This window comes from Triturus cristatus, chromosome 7, assembly GCF_964204655.1.
Source record: "Triturus cristatus chromosome 7, aTriCri1.1, whole genome shotgun sequence".
NCBI lineage: Eukaryota > Metazoa > Chordata > Amphibia > Caudata > Salamandridae > Triturus > Triturus cristatus.
The window spans coordinates 101413089-101431366 of NC_140590.1; the positions used below are offsets into that span (position 1 = coordinate 101413089).

The 18278-nt window shown below is 46.0% G+C and overlaps 1 protein-coding gene across 1 annotated transcript in view; it reads right to left on the bottom strand.

The window, feature by feature from the left end:
- Positions 1-18278, bottom strand: part of LOC146808922 (urokinase plasminogen activator surface receptor-like) — a 371935-nt gene that overhangs the window by 167818 nt on the left and 185839 nt on the right. Inside the window, exon 4 of the mRNA XM_085615725.1 lies at positions 3494-3649. Coding sequence (XP_085471851.1) covers positions 3494-3649 — 156 coding nt within the window. The remainder of the gene's footprint in view (positions 1-3493; positions 3650-18278) is intronic.

Here is an 18278-nt window from a genome sequence, read left to right on the forward strand (position 1 = left end):
ACAGAGGTCTACAAACTACAGAGGTCTACAAATTACAAACTACAAAGCTTTACAAACTACAGAGGTTTACAAATGACAGACTACAAAGCTTTACAAACTACAGAGGCCTACTAACTACACACTGCAGAGGTCTACAAACTGCAGACATCTACAAACTACAAAGCTTTACAAACTACAGGGTTCTGCAAACTACAGATGTCTACAAACTACAGAGCTATACCATCTACAAACTACAGAGGTCTATAAACCACAGAGCTATGCAAACTACAGAGGTATACAGACTATAGAGGTCTACAAACTATATAAGTATACAGATGTCTACAAACTACGGAGGTCTGCAAACTACAGAGGTCTACGAACTACAGAGGTCTTCAAACTACAGTGGTATACAGACTACAGAGGTCTACAAACTACAGAAGTATACAGATGTCTACAAACTACAGAGGTCTGCAAACTCCAGAGGTCTACGACCTACAGAGGTTTACAGACTAAAGAGGTCTACAAACCACAAACTTCAAGGTGCTCAAACTACTGACATCTGTTGACTGTTTGTTGTACTAGTCCATGTTGCAAACTTTGGATAAATCATAAGTTTGAACAAATGTATACATAGAAACATGAACTCTACTGGCACAGAAACCAGCAGGATTTTGCAGTTTACTTTCAACTTAAGTAATGTGCGCATTTTGTTTCATTTTATGCAGTCTAGGGACTTCTTAGGGGCTGTGGTCAATTCTCCTCAATGTCTTGCTCTACAGGCTAGTCACCTACTGATGAAACGTAGCCTTTGTTCCCTGATATCTAACCCCGCTTCAAGGCCTTCAGGCTCATGGCCTCTGTGGGTCTATCATTATTAGCATTTCAGCTTTGTGACATTTTGCTATACACACGATGAACAGTGAAACCTCCGGGCCGTCATTTATGGGGTTTTGTCGTAGGGCAGCACTGCAAGTTACCTTGCTGCTCTGCCCTACGTAAAAGTGAAAGGGCAGGAATTCACCGTATTTATCCAATCGGGTGCATTCCTGTGCTTTACCCCAGCAATGGTGCCACTTCGCCAGCCTAGCGCCAACGCAAACACCCATGCACCATGGTGCAAGGGTGCCTATTTTGTTGGCATGATTTTTTTGTGCAGGAAGGGGCATCTTCCTTGCACAAAAACAATCCATAGAGTCATTTTTCAGTTTCTATTTGTGCTGGAAAATGCAGCATACGTGGGAAAAGGAATACACAAGGAGAAATAAAGTTATTTCTCTTAGTTACGCCTCACCTTGGTAGGCATAAGGTTTTGGCACATCCCCAGGTTTACATGGTTTTTTAGGTCTCGCTGAGACAGCGCAAGCTGTCTCTTTGAGACATTTTGTAAGTGGGCTTTCAAAAGTGCTACCCACATGATTTGGCAGGCCTAAAGCTTGAGTGCACGATGGCGTGCACGTGCACAGCTGCTGCTCGCACTCCCTCCTCCCTTCTCCCCCTCCCTTTTCGTCAGCTTCAGGCTCCTTTGATGCTGGCATTCCCCCCTCCCTTCTCGCCCAGCCCTTGTCAACTCGGCTTGTTATTCGCGCGGTCGTGTCACTTTCACGGCCAATGCTTGTTTTCATTTGCTCCCTGCCCCATGCATGCAGAGTCATCGAGTAGTTCACTGACGAAGTGCGCTTTCATGACACTAAGCAGATGGCTTCAGAGGATTCTTTTCAAAGGGGCCGTCCGGGCTTTTAGGAGACAATTGCTCCCAACATAAAAACTTTGCAAAGCATGTCAAGAGCATTAATCTACCAGTAACTTCCCCATTCTACAGTCATATGAAAACGTCACCAGGAAAGGAAAAATAGGCACAGAGAATTATATTAATAAGCAATTCTCTCTGTCTATTTTTCCTTCCCTGGTGACGTTTTCATATGTTTTGCCTGAGCCAATTAACTGACAAAGTAAAACATATTCATGACAGAAAACCCTGTCACGTTGAACGAATCACGTCTCCCTCATTTCCCCTCTCTATGGTCCTTCTGTCTCCCTCGACCCCTCCCTTTCTACCGTTCTCGCTCTTCTCCTGTTTCTCCATCAACGTTTCTTTAATCTCTTAACATTCCTGCCCCTCATCTTCCCTCCCTCCCAGGTGTGTATCCCCTTCCCATATCTCTTACTGTTGCACCCACGTCTCACTCAGCCCTTCTCTTTGTCCTCATCCTTACTGTCTCGCACACCCTGCATTTTGTTATGCCCACTCTCTCCTTTATCCCACCCATCATTTCCCATTACCACCTGGCGCACCTCTCCCCCTCTCTTTCTTCATCTCCTTCTATTCCTCCATCATATCTCCCTCACTGTCTCACCCTGTTACATTCCTTGGCACTGATTCTCTGCAGTTACTACCCTGTGTGACAGACTCCTAGTAGTAGGGTACTTCGTGCTCTCTCTCTCCCTGACACAGGTGTAAGAGGGCCCATGCCACTACCTGTGCAGGGTTGAAATAAGGGCCAAAAGTAAAGGGTACCAAGTCACGGCATCAGTTTACAGAGAAAGCAAAAACAACGAGAAAATTCCAAAACAAGCATTTGCAATGCAAAAGGTCTTGCATTTGCTTGGACCTGCAGGGCATGTCTCTCTGCATTACCAGCCTGCTTAGGGCACAAGCATTTGCAATGAAATAGGTCTCGAATTTACGCGAGTTTGAGCTATTGGCAATGTAAATGACAATGCATTTATTTATATTTAGTTTTTTAAAACATAAACAAAAATCATTGTCATTTACAATGCCAATAGCTTAAACTCGCGTAAATGCGAGACCTATTGCATTGCAAATGCTTGTTAAACCTGGGGAAGCGTCAAAATCCAGGGACGTTGCATGAGAACACCCACCGCAACGCCCATGGATCGCCTCTGGAGCACAGAGTAAGGCAATGCAGCACTTTGCACGCACTTGCCCTACTCCATATCTATGAGGACATTCAAAGCCACGCGGTGACTTTGCATTGCCTCATTGATATGATTTCGAGGTTTGCACTGCCTGAGCGTCACAAAAACTGATGCTCCAGCGGCGAAAGGCGCTCATAAATATACCCTTAGGGGCTTATGTACAAGTCCCTTACGCCACTTTTGCGTCATTTTTAACGTGGGAAAAGTGACGCAAAAGTGGCGCAAGGGGCTTGTAAATCTGCCCCTTTGTGTCTAATAGGTTCACAACATTCCTCATGGCAAGACCCCATTCAATAGGAATGTCTCTAGCAGCCCATTCGAGTTAGTTGTCATCTGCCCTTAAACTTTACTAGTTGATTGAGAAAGCTATGGGCACGTTGGAGGCCATGCAATGTCTGGCAGTAAGTTGGGCAGATGTGATGGCATGCAGCTGTTATGATCACTGGTTGTCTGTGTTACTTTCCTCAAGCACAGTAGAACTATCCTTAACCTGGTGGCTCAGCCAACCCTATGGCTGAAGCCCTGACATGTCTAGGTACCGCTAGGTTGACCATTTAACCAGCACAAGCATACTTACCTTCCTCATTTAACGAGTGATGATATGAGGAAATGCATTGATTCTCCAGACCCGTGCAGTTCTGTATTTGGATATTGGTCTTATTACAGGAGCCGTCTTGAAAGCTGCAGCCATAGGTGTAGCACTGGAATCCATTGGTTTCATTCCATTCTGGGCCTGAAAAAATTGAAAAGAGAAGGTTGGCTGAAACAACACCAGAAAAGCCTCTATCGGCCATCTTAGATTGGGATCTGCTATTGAGCTGTCTATCAAACCATCCAATGAAAAAGAGAATGTTGGCTGCACTATCACCAGAAGAGCCTCTATCGGCCATCTTAGATTGGGATCTACTAGTGGCCTATCCATCAAACCATCCAATAATGTTCAGCAAAGGCAGGCAGGATTTGGGGTATCTGAAAGACTCCTGAGGCTACGGTCAGAGGAAACACCTTTTGGACTCTGATATGAGTTGAGAGGAGTATCATTCAGATATCTAGACAAAACATACATTTCTGAGGAGTGGGCAAAATTCCAATGCGGAAAGAGAAAGCAGAATCTCACCCTTTTATCCGCCTGTGAAGCAGATACGTGCCTGATCTCCTGCTCCAGGACTTTAAAAATAAGCATTGGTAAATACATTAGGTTTCGCCTATTGTATTGATAACAAGAGGTGTGGGAGCAATGTATGAGTGCAGGGAGAATGGTGTGAGTGCTCTTTGTGCAGGGTCGGAGGTGCGTGAATGAAGGTTGGTAAGTGAGTGCATGGTGATTGATGTAGGTTTTCATTTGCGCTCACTCCGAAATGGCAGATAACTTTGCAGGGAATTTGGAAAAGTCAAATTGTTAAATTCACGTACTCCCCACCAGATCCCTGAATGTGAGCAGTCTTGCGTTTCAGGGGCCATTGAACGAACACGGGGCTGTGCACTTCCTAAACACCTGACTGTACAAGTCGGCCTTCTGTTCAAATGTATGTATATGACAGCATGCACTTGCAGCGTCATTCCTCGGCCACGGCCACAACACACATGTGCATGATGGGAGCAGAGCAGCCACACTGAAAACAGGCTTTTTCAGATCCAAAACATGGTACTGGAAACAATGAAGCGTGAGGACAAAATGAGAAGACGAAGAAAGGCGCAAGTCACTTCAGGCCTGCTGCACCCTTTGCGAAAGTGTGGAGTGTATCTTTAACAAAGGAGAGGTGCGTCACACGTCACTGTGCTGAGGGCGTGGCTGAAGGTTTCGGAAATCGATTCATAAAATGTGCGTGAAAGAGAAATTACCGAATGAGGAAGGGGGGAACAATATGGAGTATTTTAGAAGTATGTCTCGGATGGCAAAAATGTGGCTGCGTTTGACCCATAAATGGTTGTCTCTAAAATCTCAGTATTAAGAGACCTTCAAACTGATATGAGTAAATAGAATTAGCGTAATTTAGTTCATAAAAAAATCACTCTCTCAAAAGCAACATCTGGGAAAATGGTTTTTAAAAGCTCACTTACGAAAACAGCAACAATAGTTTAAGGCAGGATTAAACAAGCATTGGCATTGCCAATAGGTCTCGCCTTTGGGACCTTATAAGTATTTAGTTATGCAGCACAATATACTTGTTGCAACAACATTAACTGTTGCATGGCTAAACACTTATAAGGTCCTAAAGGCGAGACCTATTGGCTATGCCAATGCTTGTTTTCTGTAGTAGCAAACTCGATCCTAATATATTGAAGCGGTTTATAGTAGCACCAATTATATTACACAAGGGCATATTCATTGTTGTTAGGCGCAAGGACATGAAGTGATTTGCCCAGAATCACAGTATGTTGAGCGGGCGCCGAGCCCGAACCTGCTTCTCCAGGTAAAAAGTCGGCAGCACTGACCGTTACGCCACATCCTCTCCCCTCGTGGGAGGAATAGCGCTTATACCGACAAAATGACACTTCGAAGCACCAAGAGGCAGCAGGTGTTGAAGGAGGCAACATGACAGGGAACGAGGAGACGGAGGAGCAAGGAATGGACTGTAGAGGTTAGAAGCGGAGGGAAGAAAAAACGGGAAAGGGAAGAAGGGAACAGGAGAAAGAAGAGGGAGAAGAAAGAGAAGGAAGGAACTGTTGATGGTGAAATGGGTATGTGAGAGTGAAAACGGGAGAATGTGAGACGAAACGAGAGACCAGGACACGCATAAAGGGAATGGGAGGCACAGGAGAGAGGAAAGGAGGGAATGTTAGTGCCAAGGAGGGAGGACAGAAGGCATGAGGGATCAAGAGAGACTAGGAAGGAACAGAAGATAGAGCAATGGACGAAAGATGCAAAATAGAATAGGGCAGGCAAGGAGGGAACAGAATGGAAAGAGAGAACAGTGGCAGAACAGAGAAACGAGAGAACAAAAGGAATGACCAGTAGAGGAAATAAAGGAGGAGGAAATATGATAGTCAGGGACTGAGGACTGGAAAGGAGTTAACTGGAGTGGGAAAGATGGTGGGAGGGTAGAAGGGAACAGGAGAGGGATTAATGGAACAGATGAGGGGGCTGGGGAACCGGAGAGAAGGAGGAGGGATCAGGAAAGAGGGTAGGAGGGAAGAGGATTGGTATGGTCATGGCAGATGGGAGGGAATAAGAAACATAATGGAGATAAATGAGGGAACAAGTGAGCGAGGGAGGGCAAAATTATCCAAATCTGGTGTTCAGGTGAATGATTACTTTTCTAGGTATTGCCCATCCTTTAGAAGTGGTATAACGTGTTTTCATGCTGTCGTGTTTTTAGTGCCACCTAACACACCAAGGAAGGTACACCTTACATGCAGATAAAATCTGCAGTGAAAGAGACCCTTTCCAAAGCTGCATCCTGCATGCTGCTTAGTAAAGCAGGCACCGGCTCTTCTACTGAAAAATGGCTGCAGTTCGGAGATCCAGAAACGGCTCAAATATCTTTGGGTCGAGTTCGAGCACTATAAAACCGCAAAAAGAATGTCAAGAGGGCTCGTCTGCCATGGGGTAATTTGTCAGTTATGATAGTAATCTAATCTTTGAAGGTGTTATCATAGTTTCAGACAAACGGGGGTGGAGAGAAAGTAGTCGGTACGAGAATTATGATTGAGCGCACTGCCCATGAGGCTTTGATAACGCATGCTTTGAGGCTTTGAGAACGCATGCTTTGAGGCTTTGAGAACGCATGCTTTGAGGCTTTGATAACGCATGCTTTGAGGCTTTGAGAACGCATGCTTTGAGGCTTTGATAACGCATGCTTTGAGGCTTTGAGAACGCATGCTTTGAGGCTTTGAGAACGCATGCTTTGAGGCTTTGATAACGCATGCTTTGAGGCTTTGATAACGCATGCTTTGAAGCTTTGATAACGCATGCTTTGAGGCTTTGAGAACGCATGCTTTGAGGCTTTGAGAACGCATGCTTTGAGAACACATGCTTTGAGAACGCTTTTTCTTTTGGGCTTTGAGAACGCATGCTTTGAGGCTTTGAGAATGCATGCTTTGAGGCTTTGAGAACGCATGCTTTGAGGCTTTGAGAACACATGCTTTGAGAACGCATGCTTTGAGGCTTTGAGAACGCATGCTTTGAGGCTTTGAGAACGCATGTTTTGAAGCTTTGAGAACGCATGCTTTGAAGCTTTGAGAACGCATGCTTTGAGGCTTTGATAATGCATGCTTTGAGGCTTTGATAGCGCATGCTTTGAGGCTTTGAGAACGCATGCTTTGAGGCTTTGAGAACGCATGCTTTGAGGCTTTGAGAATGCATGCTTTGAAGCTTTGAGAACGCATGCTTTGAGGCTTTGAGAACGCATGCTTTGAGGCTTTGAGAACGCATGCTTTGAGGCTTTGAGAACACATGCTTTGAGAACGCATGCTTTGAGGCTTTGAGAACGCATGCTTTGAGGCTTTGAGAACGCATGCTTTGAAGCTTTGAGAACGCATGCTTTGAAGCTTTGAGAACGCATGCTTTGAAGCTTTGAGAACGCATGCTTTGAGGCTTTGAGAACGCATGCTTTGAGGCTTTGATAATGCATGCTTTGAAGCTTTGATAGCGCATGCTTTGAGGCTTTGAGAACGCATGCTTTGAGGCTTTGAGAACGCATGCTTTGAGGCTTTGAGAATGCATGCTTTGAAGCTTTGAGAACGCATGCTTTGAGGCTTTGAGAACGCATGCTTTGAGGCTTTGATAATGCATGCTTTGAAGCTTTGATAGCGCATGCTTTGAGGCTTTGAGAACGCATGCTTTGAGGCTTTGAGAACGCATGCTTTGAGGCTTTGAGAATGCATGCTTTGAGGCTTTGATAACGCATGCTTTGAGGCTTTGATAACGCATGCTTTGAGGCTTTGATAACGCATGCTTTGAGGCTTTGATAACGCATGCTTTGAAGCTTTGATAACGCATGCTTTGAGGCTTTGAGAACGCATGCTTTGAGGCTTTGAGAACGCATGCTTTGAGAACACATGCTTTGAGAACGCTTTTTTTGGGGGGCTTTGAGAACGCATGCTTTGAGGCTTTGAGAACGCACGCTTTGAGGCTTTGAGAACGCATGCTTTGAGGCTTTGAGAACACATGCTTTGAGAACGCATGCTTTGAGGCTTTGAGAACGCATGCTTTGAGGCTTTGAGAACGCATGCTTTGAAGCTTTGAGAACGCATGCTTTGAAGCTTTGAGAACGCATGCTTTGAGGCTTTGAGAACGCATGCTTTGAGGCTTTGATAATGCATGCTTTGAAGCTTTGATAGCGCATGCTTTGAGGCTTTGAGAACGCATGCTTTGAGGCTTTGAGAACGCATGCTTTGAGGCTTTGAGAATGCATGCTTTGAAGCTTTGAGAACGCATGCTTTGAGGCTTTGAGAATTAATGCTTTGAGGCTTTGAGAACGCCGGCTTTGAGAACGCATGCTTTGAGGCTTTGAGAACGCATGCTTTGAGGCTTTGAGAACGCGTGCTTTGGGCTTTGAGAACGCATGCTTTGAGGCTTGGAGAACGCATGCTTTGAAGCTTTGAGAACGCATGCTTTGAGGCTTTGAGAACGCATGCTTTGAGAACGCATGCTTTGAGAACGCATGCTTTGAGGCTTTGAGAACGCATGCTTTGAGGCTTGGAGAACGTATGGTTTGAAGCTTTGAGAACGCATGCTTTGAGGCTTTGAGAACGCATGCTTTGAGGCTTTGAGAACGCATGCTTTGAGGCTTTGAGAACGCATGCTTTGAGGCTTTGAGAACGCATGCTTTGAGGCCGCATGCTTTGGGCTTTGAGAACGCATGCTTTGAGGCTTGGAGAACGCATGCTTTGAGGCTTGGAGAACGCATGCTTTGAAGCTTTGATAACGCATGCTTTGAGGCTTTTAGAACGCATGCTTTGAGGCTTTGAGAACGCATGCTTTGAGGCTTTGAGAACGCATGCTTTGAGAACGCATGCTTTGAGGCTTTGAGAACGCATGCTTTGAAGCTTTGATAACGCATGCTTTGAGGCTTTGAGAACGCATGCTTTGAGAACACATGCTTTGAGAACACATGCTTTGAGAACGCATGCTTTGAGAACGCATGCTTTGAGGCTTTGAGAACGCATGCTTTGAGGCTTTGAGAACGCATGCTTTGAGGCTTTGAGAACGCATGCTTTGAGAACACATGCTTTGAGGCTTTGAGAACGCATGCTTTGAGGCTTTGAGAACGCATGCTTTGAGGCTTTGAGAACACATGCTTTGAGAACGCATGCTTTGAGGCTTTGAGAACGCATGCTTTGAGGCTTTGAGAACGCATGCTTTGAAGCTTTGAGAACGCATGCTTTGAGGCTTTGAGAACGCATGCTTTGAGGCTTTGAGAACGCATGCTTTGAGGCTTTGATAATGCATGCTTTGAAGCTTTGATAGCGCATGCTTTGAGGCTTTGAGAACGCATGCTTTGAGAACGCATGCTTTGAAGCTTTGAGAACGCATGCTTTGAGGCTTTGAGAACTAATACTTTGAGGCTTTGAGAACGCATGCTTTGAGGCTTTGAGAACGCATGCTTTGAGGCTTTGAGAACGCCGGCTTTGAGAACGCATGCTTTGAGGCTTTGAGAACGCATGCTTTGAGGCTTTGAGAACGCATGCTTTGGGCTTTGAGAACGCATGCTTTGAGGCTTGGAGAACGCATGCTTTGAAGCTTTGAGAACGCATGCTTTGAGGCTTTGAGAACGCATGCTTTGAGGCTTTGAGAACGCATGCTTTGAGGCTTTGAGAACGCATGCTTTGAGAACGCATGCTTTGAGGCTTTGAGAACGCATGTTTTGAAGCTTTGATAACGCATGCTTTCCATTCATTCATTTATGAGTGCGCACAAGGCACGTTGCAAGTTTTGGACAGGAAATTCCAAAGATGTCAACTTATATTCAAATATAAACCACGCCAAGAGTGCCGTGATTTTGAAATCTAATGTTGTATACCCAAACTTTCACAAACAAATTAATCAACGTTATGATACAATTACCAAGGTAATAGTGCAGCTGTGACGTGAAGTTCTGAGGGGAAAGGTGACCTTGCCGCCATTGGGATAAAGCATGCTCCAATATAACCATGTTTGTCTGCTCATTTGAATCTTAATTGCAATACTTGGCTAAAAAAAAACATACATTAGCAGGGACACTAACTCTTTGAACTTTTACTTTCTATGACGCACACTAAAGTCCCAGAGCATTTTTGACACACATCACTTTGGGGAGCAGCGCGGCTGTGATTTCTGGAGAGCATGCCTCTGAAAGTGAGGCTTCAGTGAACTGTTTTAGCATATTTACTTTCCAGTTTATCCAAGGGCACTATTTCACCGCAGTGTAAACAAAAGGGAGCGCGTGAGAAAACACTCAAGATGGGTACAGAGCGCGAGTGAAGCCTCCTTTCAAGGAAACAGAAGGAGGGAGATAAACGAGGGAACAAGTGAGAGAGGGAGGGCTCACTTGTAAAGGGACAGCCTTTACCTTGCGGGATGATTGCTAACATATGGCGCCTGCTCGCTCCCGCAATATAATCGCCACACATGCACGAGGGCTCATTGGGAACAGTGCAAAACAAACGAGTTCCCAATAAAGCCCGGACCGATTCCAAAAGATCTCCAAAGCAGCGCTTGCGCGCTGCGTAGCGAGACCTAAAAAAGACTTAACTTTGTCACTAATACAACATACTTTGACCCTAGGTTTTGGTACCACTGGTGGAATATTGTGCCATTTATTTTTGCAGCTTGTAAAGTTTATTAATAATCTAAATTTTTCTTGCGAGTTTTACTACTTGAATAACTTAATTACATTACCATACATAAGAATACCAATAGTGGTTTTGTTACAAAGGCTCACAAATTAAACATGAAAGTTCAGAGAAGTCACTAGAATGCTTGGAACAGCATGAACACCCTTGCATGTCCATGTGTGACTATTTAATTTAGCCACATTAATTGTAACCCATCTACTCTCAAACCTGAGATTTTTGAAAAAAGATGGTTTCCAGCAGCTTGGAAGTCGGCACAGGTCCCGGATATGGTATGGGGGTGCGGAAGAGGTCAGAGGGTGAAAAAAGTAAGGGATAAATGGCACAGCAGCAACTTAGGGGCATATTATCAAGCACGGCGTTAAAATGATTGCAGCTTTAGCGGCAGAAAACTGCAGCTAAAGCGGCGATAACGGGCTTGATAATATGCCGTAGAGAATTCCAATAGAAGCCCATGTTGACACCAGAACATGGGCTTTTATGTGAATTCTCAAGGGCATATTATCAAGCCCATTATCTCTGCTTTAGCTGCAGTTTTCTGCCGCTAAAGCGGCGAGAATTTTAACGCCGTTTCTTGATAATATGCCCCTTAGAGACGAGGTGGTGAATACCATGAGAGAATAGAAAAGGTCGCCGTGGACCTTAGAAGATAAGTAAATAAAAGTTCGGAGACGCCCCCGTGTCATATAACTGGCGTACGTACCCAAAAGAGAAACAGCCACTGAAAGGCGAGCTGGAGTAGTGTTTCAGGGAAAGAAGATATGCAATCTAATATTAAGTGATTTTAATAAAAAATAAAGAACACGATCATGTACTGCACAGAATGTATGCTTAGGTTTATAAGGAGGGAAGCTTAAAAGAACAGGTTGGAAATTAAAGATGCGTGCTGATGCAGTTTCCCAGCCCGTCCCAGCAGCACTGCGCTCCATGACAGCAGAGGCCAGCAGGGAAGAGGGAGGGAGATTCCTAAAGGGTTTGCAGTGGAACAGGGGTCGGCACAAAGAGGTGAGCAAAGAGTGCAAATAAATATGCAGGTCTCGTCCTGCTGTGTTCCAGCAGCATCGCCGCAATGTTATACGACTCTCGAAATCCAAGCTCCCAACAAAAACACACGGAGGGAAAAACTCAAGAACCCCGAAATAACTTTGTTAGGTGCGTGGGCATCTGATTTCGGCGGATCAGCTGCTATTTACCAATGGGCGCGAAGGCGCTGTCCCCAGGACTATAATTCTGCAGAGTGCGCGCCTGATTTACCTTTGCCTCGGGAAAAGTTGTGCCTGGCTGATAATGTTATTTCGGAGATAGACCCAGATGAAGGCAGGGGGGAGGACAGGAGGGGAGGTGGAGAAGCAGAAATGTGCCATGGAGGCCGTAAGAGCCAATGGCAACAGCACTTCGGGATTGAGAATCGGATAAGAAGGAACATCACAGAAACAAGCATTGATAAATGCAGGAAACTATGCTACAGCCAGTAGAAATAGAGGAAAAGTAAGTTATGTTATATACATTTATATGTTATGTTATATACATTTATTACGCGCACAGTTAATCAAGAGTATCCCAGCACGAGTCTATAAGGGTGCTATATTCAACTTCAAATAAAAAGATAGGTTTTCAGTTTTTTTCTAAAAACCACTGGGTCCTTGATGGTGCGCATGGTCAACGGGCGAGAGTTCCAGGCAGTGGCTGCCTTCACTGTGAAAGAGCCACCCCCGATCCTCTGCCGCTTAAAGCGTGGAACTTGAGCGAGATACAAAGATGAGGAACGCAATGCCCGCCCAGGTGCATAGAAGGAGATCCGCCTTTGTAGATAAAGGGGCCCGCTTCCATGAAGTGCCCGATGTGCCAGGATCAATAACTTAAATCTCACTCTAGCGGCTACTGGTAACCAATGGTAAAAACAAAGCTGGCTCTGTACACTGCCCCTAGATGACAGCCCCGATAGCAGTCTGGCAGCAGTATTCTGGACCACCTGTAATTTCTTTAACAGATAGCCCGGAATGCCAGAAAAGAGGGCATTAGCATAATCCAACCGGGACATAATCAGTGCACATGTAATTGTTTGTCTCGCTGATATTGGTAGAAGGGGAAAAAAGCTTCTAAACGATTTAAGCAGACCGAAGCAGCCACCAACCAACTTCTTAATGTGTACCTCAAAGGTAATACGTTCATCGAACCAAACTCCAAGGTTCTTTGCCGATTTCCCGGAGGAAATTGGACAAGGGTAGTCAGGTGGCCAGAGCTGCTCTCGGAAATTCGGAGGAAACATGCCAAATAGCAGAATCTCCGATTTCCTCTCGTTGCACTTGAGCTGTGCCACCGCCATCCAATTGAAAACTGAAGCCAAGCAGAGTTGTGCCTGAGATACCGAACCCCCCTCTCTCTTCCAAGTAGAGTAGCTGAGTATCATCCGCGTACGCCATCACCTTAGCCCCCAGTACCTCCGCTAAATAAATCAGTGGAGTCATATAGATATTGAATAAAAGGGGGCTAAGGGCGGACCCTTGCGGGACACCCGTTGAAACCCCCTGGGGAGAAGAAGAAAAAGGTGGCATTCATATCTGCTCAGTCCGGGCTTCCAGAAAGGAGCGAAGCCATTCCCATACAGCACCTGATATGCCATTCCTGGCCAGACGCGACAGGAGCAATGGATGGGGAACCGTGTCAAATGAGGCCGAGAGGTCAAGCAGGATAAGCGCCGCCCTCCCGCCCGCATCCAAGCAGTCACGTATGGCCTCCGCCACCTCGACCAGCACAGTTTCAGTGCTATGTCCAGTTTGGAAGCCGGACTGAGCTGGATGTAGAATGGACTTCCTCTCCACAAAGTCAGTCAGCTATTTGTTTACAACCTTTTCACATACTTTTGCTAGATCGGGTAGTAAAGAAATAGGCCGATAATTCCTAGGACAAATGGGGTCAAGCAATTGCTTTTTAAGAAGAGGCCGAATCATAGCTTCCTTCCAGGATGAAGGAACAACCGCTTCCTTCAGGGAGAGATTAATAATAGTGGTCACTTCTCTATAAACAGTCTCAGAGACTGCTGCCAATGTCCTGGCCGGGCATGGATCAGAAGGAGATCCTGATTTTAAAGCCTTAAGAATTTTAAGACATTCGTGGGGAACCACTGGGCCAAATTCAGACAGTCCGCGTTCAGTGCCTTCTGACGGACCTACCAGAACTTCCTCTACGTGGGCAATCCAAGGGATAAATGTTGCTTGGATGCCTAGGATCTTATCCCTAAAGGCTCGGGAGAGAGTATCACACCAAGAAGGAGAGGAGGGCATTGCACTGGCTTGAGCCGCAGGGGACATAAAACTCTGAACAATCGCATATAGTTCCCTAGCGTTGTTATTATTAGCAGCTTCAATACAAGTAGAATAGAATTGCCCTTTAGCCTGCTTAATTGAAGCATAATAAGCCTTCTGCTTGTCCCTAAGCTTCCTCTTATCCTCCAGACTATATCCACCCTTCCTCCATGCCCATTCCAGGGCCTTACAGTCATGTTTCTATCCCTTTAGCGAGGCGTTGAACCAAGGTTTAGACGGAGAATCTCTTGTCAGCCTATTCGGACAGGGAGGAGTCACCCTTGTCACTGCTGCCGAGACCCAACTAGAAAACTCTGTCACCTGAGCATTGAGATCTCCGACAAATTTTGGCTTAGAGGCTTCAAGCGCTGTGCTAAGTGCAGAGGGATCACTTTTCCCAAAAGATGAGTTATAGCTTGGAGGCACTGGGGGCTCAGTCCTAACTACCTCCCAAGAAAAGTATGTTATATAGTGATCTGACCAGGTCACCGGACTGGTCTCCACCTCTAAAATTGGAAAATTAGAACAAATGGGATCGAGTACATGTCCGGCCTGGTGTGTAGGGAGGCTGAGATGTTGCTTAAGCTGAGCAAACAGCAGCCCATCCAGCAGGTCCTGGGTGTCCTTGCTATCTATACAATCCAGATGTATATTTAAATCTCCAAGGATCAGGAAGTTAGAAAATCTGATCACCCTGGAGGCAATGGCGTCGCCCCAATCTTGGAGAAACGACCCTGCTGGTCCTGGGGGTCTATAAAATCAGTGACCCTCCAAGAGTGAAGTGTGCAGACATCTAAATACTAAAATCTAGTGCTTCACAACTACTCCAAGGGGAAGCCTCTATCCTATGCAGCTCCTATTTATCTTTATATATAACCGCCACTCCCCCCCCCTCGCCCGGCCATCCGATCCGCCCGCGAGATTTTGTATCCCGAGGGTATGGCTAAAGTGACTATCGGATCGGAAAAGGAGTCAAGCCACGTTTCTGTTAAAAATAGTAAATCAAGAGATCGTTGCTCCAGAAGATCGAACACTTCTGCACACTGTTTTCTGAGGGACCGAGCATTAATGGAAGCTGCCCTAATCAGGCCCGCCGAGGACTGTTGTTCCCGAACCATACCAATCTCCTCTATATCTACCAGACCTGGCTTTAATACCAACCCACATGCATAGCAGGCATGCTCATCGATCTTACTCACATCCCAGCGTTCCGCCTGACATCTATGGGAGGGGGCCAGGGCCTGCAAAGAGGCAGCCGAGTACCTCCTACATAGTCCGGCAGGCTCGCGAGCAGCATGTCTGGCCCTGGTCGCTTCCGGGGCGCTGACGGGCGCAGACGGGCTTGCCTTCGGCGCGCCAACAGCGCGCCCGCTGCAGTCCCGAGAAGCTCGCATGGAAATAGGCCCTGGTGCGAGACAGCTAGACCGCCAACTGAGCAAGATGGCGGCACCTCTCGACACCAACGAGGAACACGTGGCAAGTGTAAGTGGCAAGCACAGGCACCAATGAGATGCAAGGAAAGCAGGCATACGGGCTGTGTGCCCCTTTTAAGAAATATTTATTACAATAGATTTCACAGGCACAGCGCAAGCACTGTCCAGGTGAAACCTAACAAGCACAGCCAAAGTGCTGCTCAGGCAATCCCTAATAACAAGCTTTGGCATAGCCAATAGGTATCACCTTTTGGACCTTTTAAGTATTTAGTTATGCAGCACAATATCCTTACTGCAACAACATTAACTGTTGCATGGCTAAACACTTATAAGGTCCCAAAGGTGAGACCTATTGGCTATGCCAATGCTTGTTATCCTCCGTTGCAGTGTGTAACACAGTGAGTACAGTGTGGTGCTGCACCGCGAGTGGACCTTGGGGAAGGGTAAATGCCTCCCCCCCGCTGCTACGCACCCCTGCGGTTTATCCTCCATTTGCAGCGTGTCACACAGTGAGTCGAGTGTGGGCTGCACTGCGAGAGGCTTAAAGCACTTGCTTCATCAGACAGGCAGCCCCCAGAATTACCATCGGAATTCAGGAGTTAGCTGTAACTCTCGAAAGGTGTACACCCACCCGTGTGCGTGCAGAGTACTCTCGTAAGCTGTACTCCGACCCATGTGCGTGCAGAGTACTCTCGGGAGGTGTACACTAGCCCATGAGCACGCCGCATTAAATCCATTGTTCTTTTGCCCACTACACCACCCCAGTTTGGACCCAGCCATATGCAAATCAGTCTTGACCCTGTGCCCCATGGGAACAGTCCAGACTGAACTGCCAGGCCAGGTCCTCCCTGGACCAGAAACATGCATCCTGGGACCGGTTTCAGGGTATGTCACCCTTCTTCAGCAAGGCTAGCTTGAATCCAGTGGCACAGTGAGCAAGGGACCAACGTCTGGGCATACCCATCCACTTAGGGCGAAAAGTGTTGCAGCAAATAAATGATGGAAGGAATGCTGACAATGCAAACATTCTCCCCCAGTCAAAAGATTTGGGTTAAATCCATCGTTCTTTTGCCCACTACGCCACCCCAGTTTGGACCAAGCCATATATAAATCAGTCTTGATCCTGTGCCCCAATGGAACAGTCCAGACCAAACTGTCAGGCCAGGTCCACCCTGGACTGGAAACAAGCATCCTAGGACCGGTTTCAGGGTATGACACCCTTCTTCGGCCAGGCTAGCTTGAATCCAGTGGTCCAGTGAGCAAGGGACCCAAGTCTAGGCATATCCATCCCACTTAGGGCAGAAAGTGTTACAGCATATAGTGTTATAGCTATAGGATCTGCCATTTATGCACACAAAAACATTTTCCCTCCTATCACTTAGGTACACAAAACACTTTGTGAATGGGCCCAACCTTTTTTGCCCTCGATCACGCAAATTGGTGAAATGGAGAAGATGAGACAAGAACTCGATCCGGAAATCAGCTTCTACTGTCAACAACTTAATAGCTACTATCCCATGTACCCTCCCTTGACCCATACGTATAGTAAAGAATTTCACATGTTCTTATTTGAAATTTCAAATAGCTACAAGGTGACGCACAATTGAATATACCTTTTCTTGCAAAAAATAAAAATAAATGTCTAAGCAGTCTGGCCCACGACAAGCTTACAATGCTGTATCTTTTTACTAAAATGTATCTAATGTGCAATAGCAAATCTACAAAAATAAAAAGAAGTGGTCCAGGTACACAAGAACTGAAACTTAAGTGCAATCTTTTTCAGGCATGTGTGCACATGATCAGTCAAAAAGCATTCACTCACAGTGCAAGGCAGCCAATGGCTAAAGGCTGCTGGCATATTGTCCATGCTATATCGATGGTAAGTGGAATCTAAGGGGCATATCAGCAAGGCGAGGCGATAGAATTATCGCCACTTTTGTGGCTGTTTTCGGCCGAAAAGCAGCGATAATTTTATCACCTAATTAACAAGCTCACGCCAACGCATGAAAACTTGCATTAGCGTAGGAATTCCTAACGCCCAACTTTGCATCTCTAATGAGATGCAAAGTGGGCGTTCCTGACCTGACATGACAGGAGAAATGTCGCTAACCGACATTTCTCCTATCATCAAGCCCCACGCTATGAAGCATAGCGGCAGGAAAAGTAGCGATAACACCTGTTATCGCTACTTTCCTTATGCCTGCTTCAGGACTGACTTAGCCATGATATCCTATGGAAGGTGATATCATGGCTAAGTTTGTGAGTCCCTATTAACAAGTTAACGCCACATTGCGTGAGATTATCGCTGGGTTTCCAGCGATAATCTCACGTTATGCAGTTAGCGTGAGGATTTTTATCGCTTTTGAGATAAGCGTTGCTAATAGCACGCTATCTCAGCGATAAAAATCCACGCTAGCCGGCGATAATTATCCTAGCGCTAAGTGCGCTTAGCGATAATGATCGCCAGTTGTTGCTGATATGCCCCTAAATGTCAATGGCAGTTGAACAGGCCAATCGATGACTACTGCTGACTGAAAGACTTCCATTTATGCATTTATGAGGTTCGGTTATACTTAAAAAGAAAAAATACAGGAGGAGGGGCGATAACTAAAGCCATGTACAAGTCAGTACATGAAATGAGCCCTAAAGTGCTCCTGTGGCAAAAAAGCAGAGATAAAAATAGCGCCCTATCAGCAACAGGGTGCTAACACACAAATTCGCATGTTAGCACCCTTTTACTCTACGCTTCCCCTTGCATCTCTAATGAGATGCAAAGGGGGCGTTCCAGAGTAAAATAATAGTAGAAATGTCACTAAGCGACATTTCTCCTATTATCAAGGGTATCGCT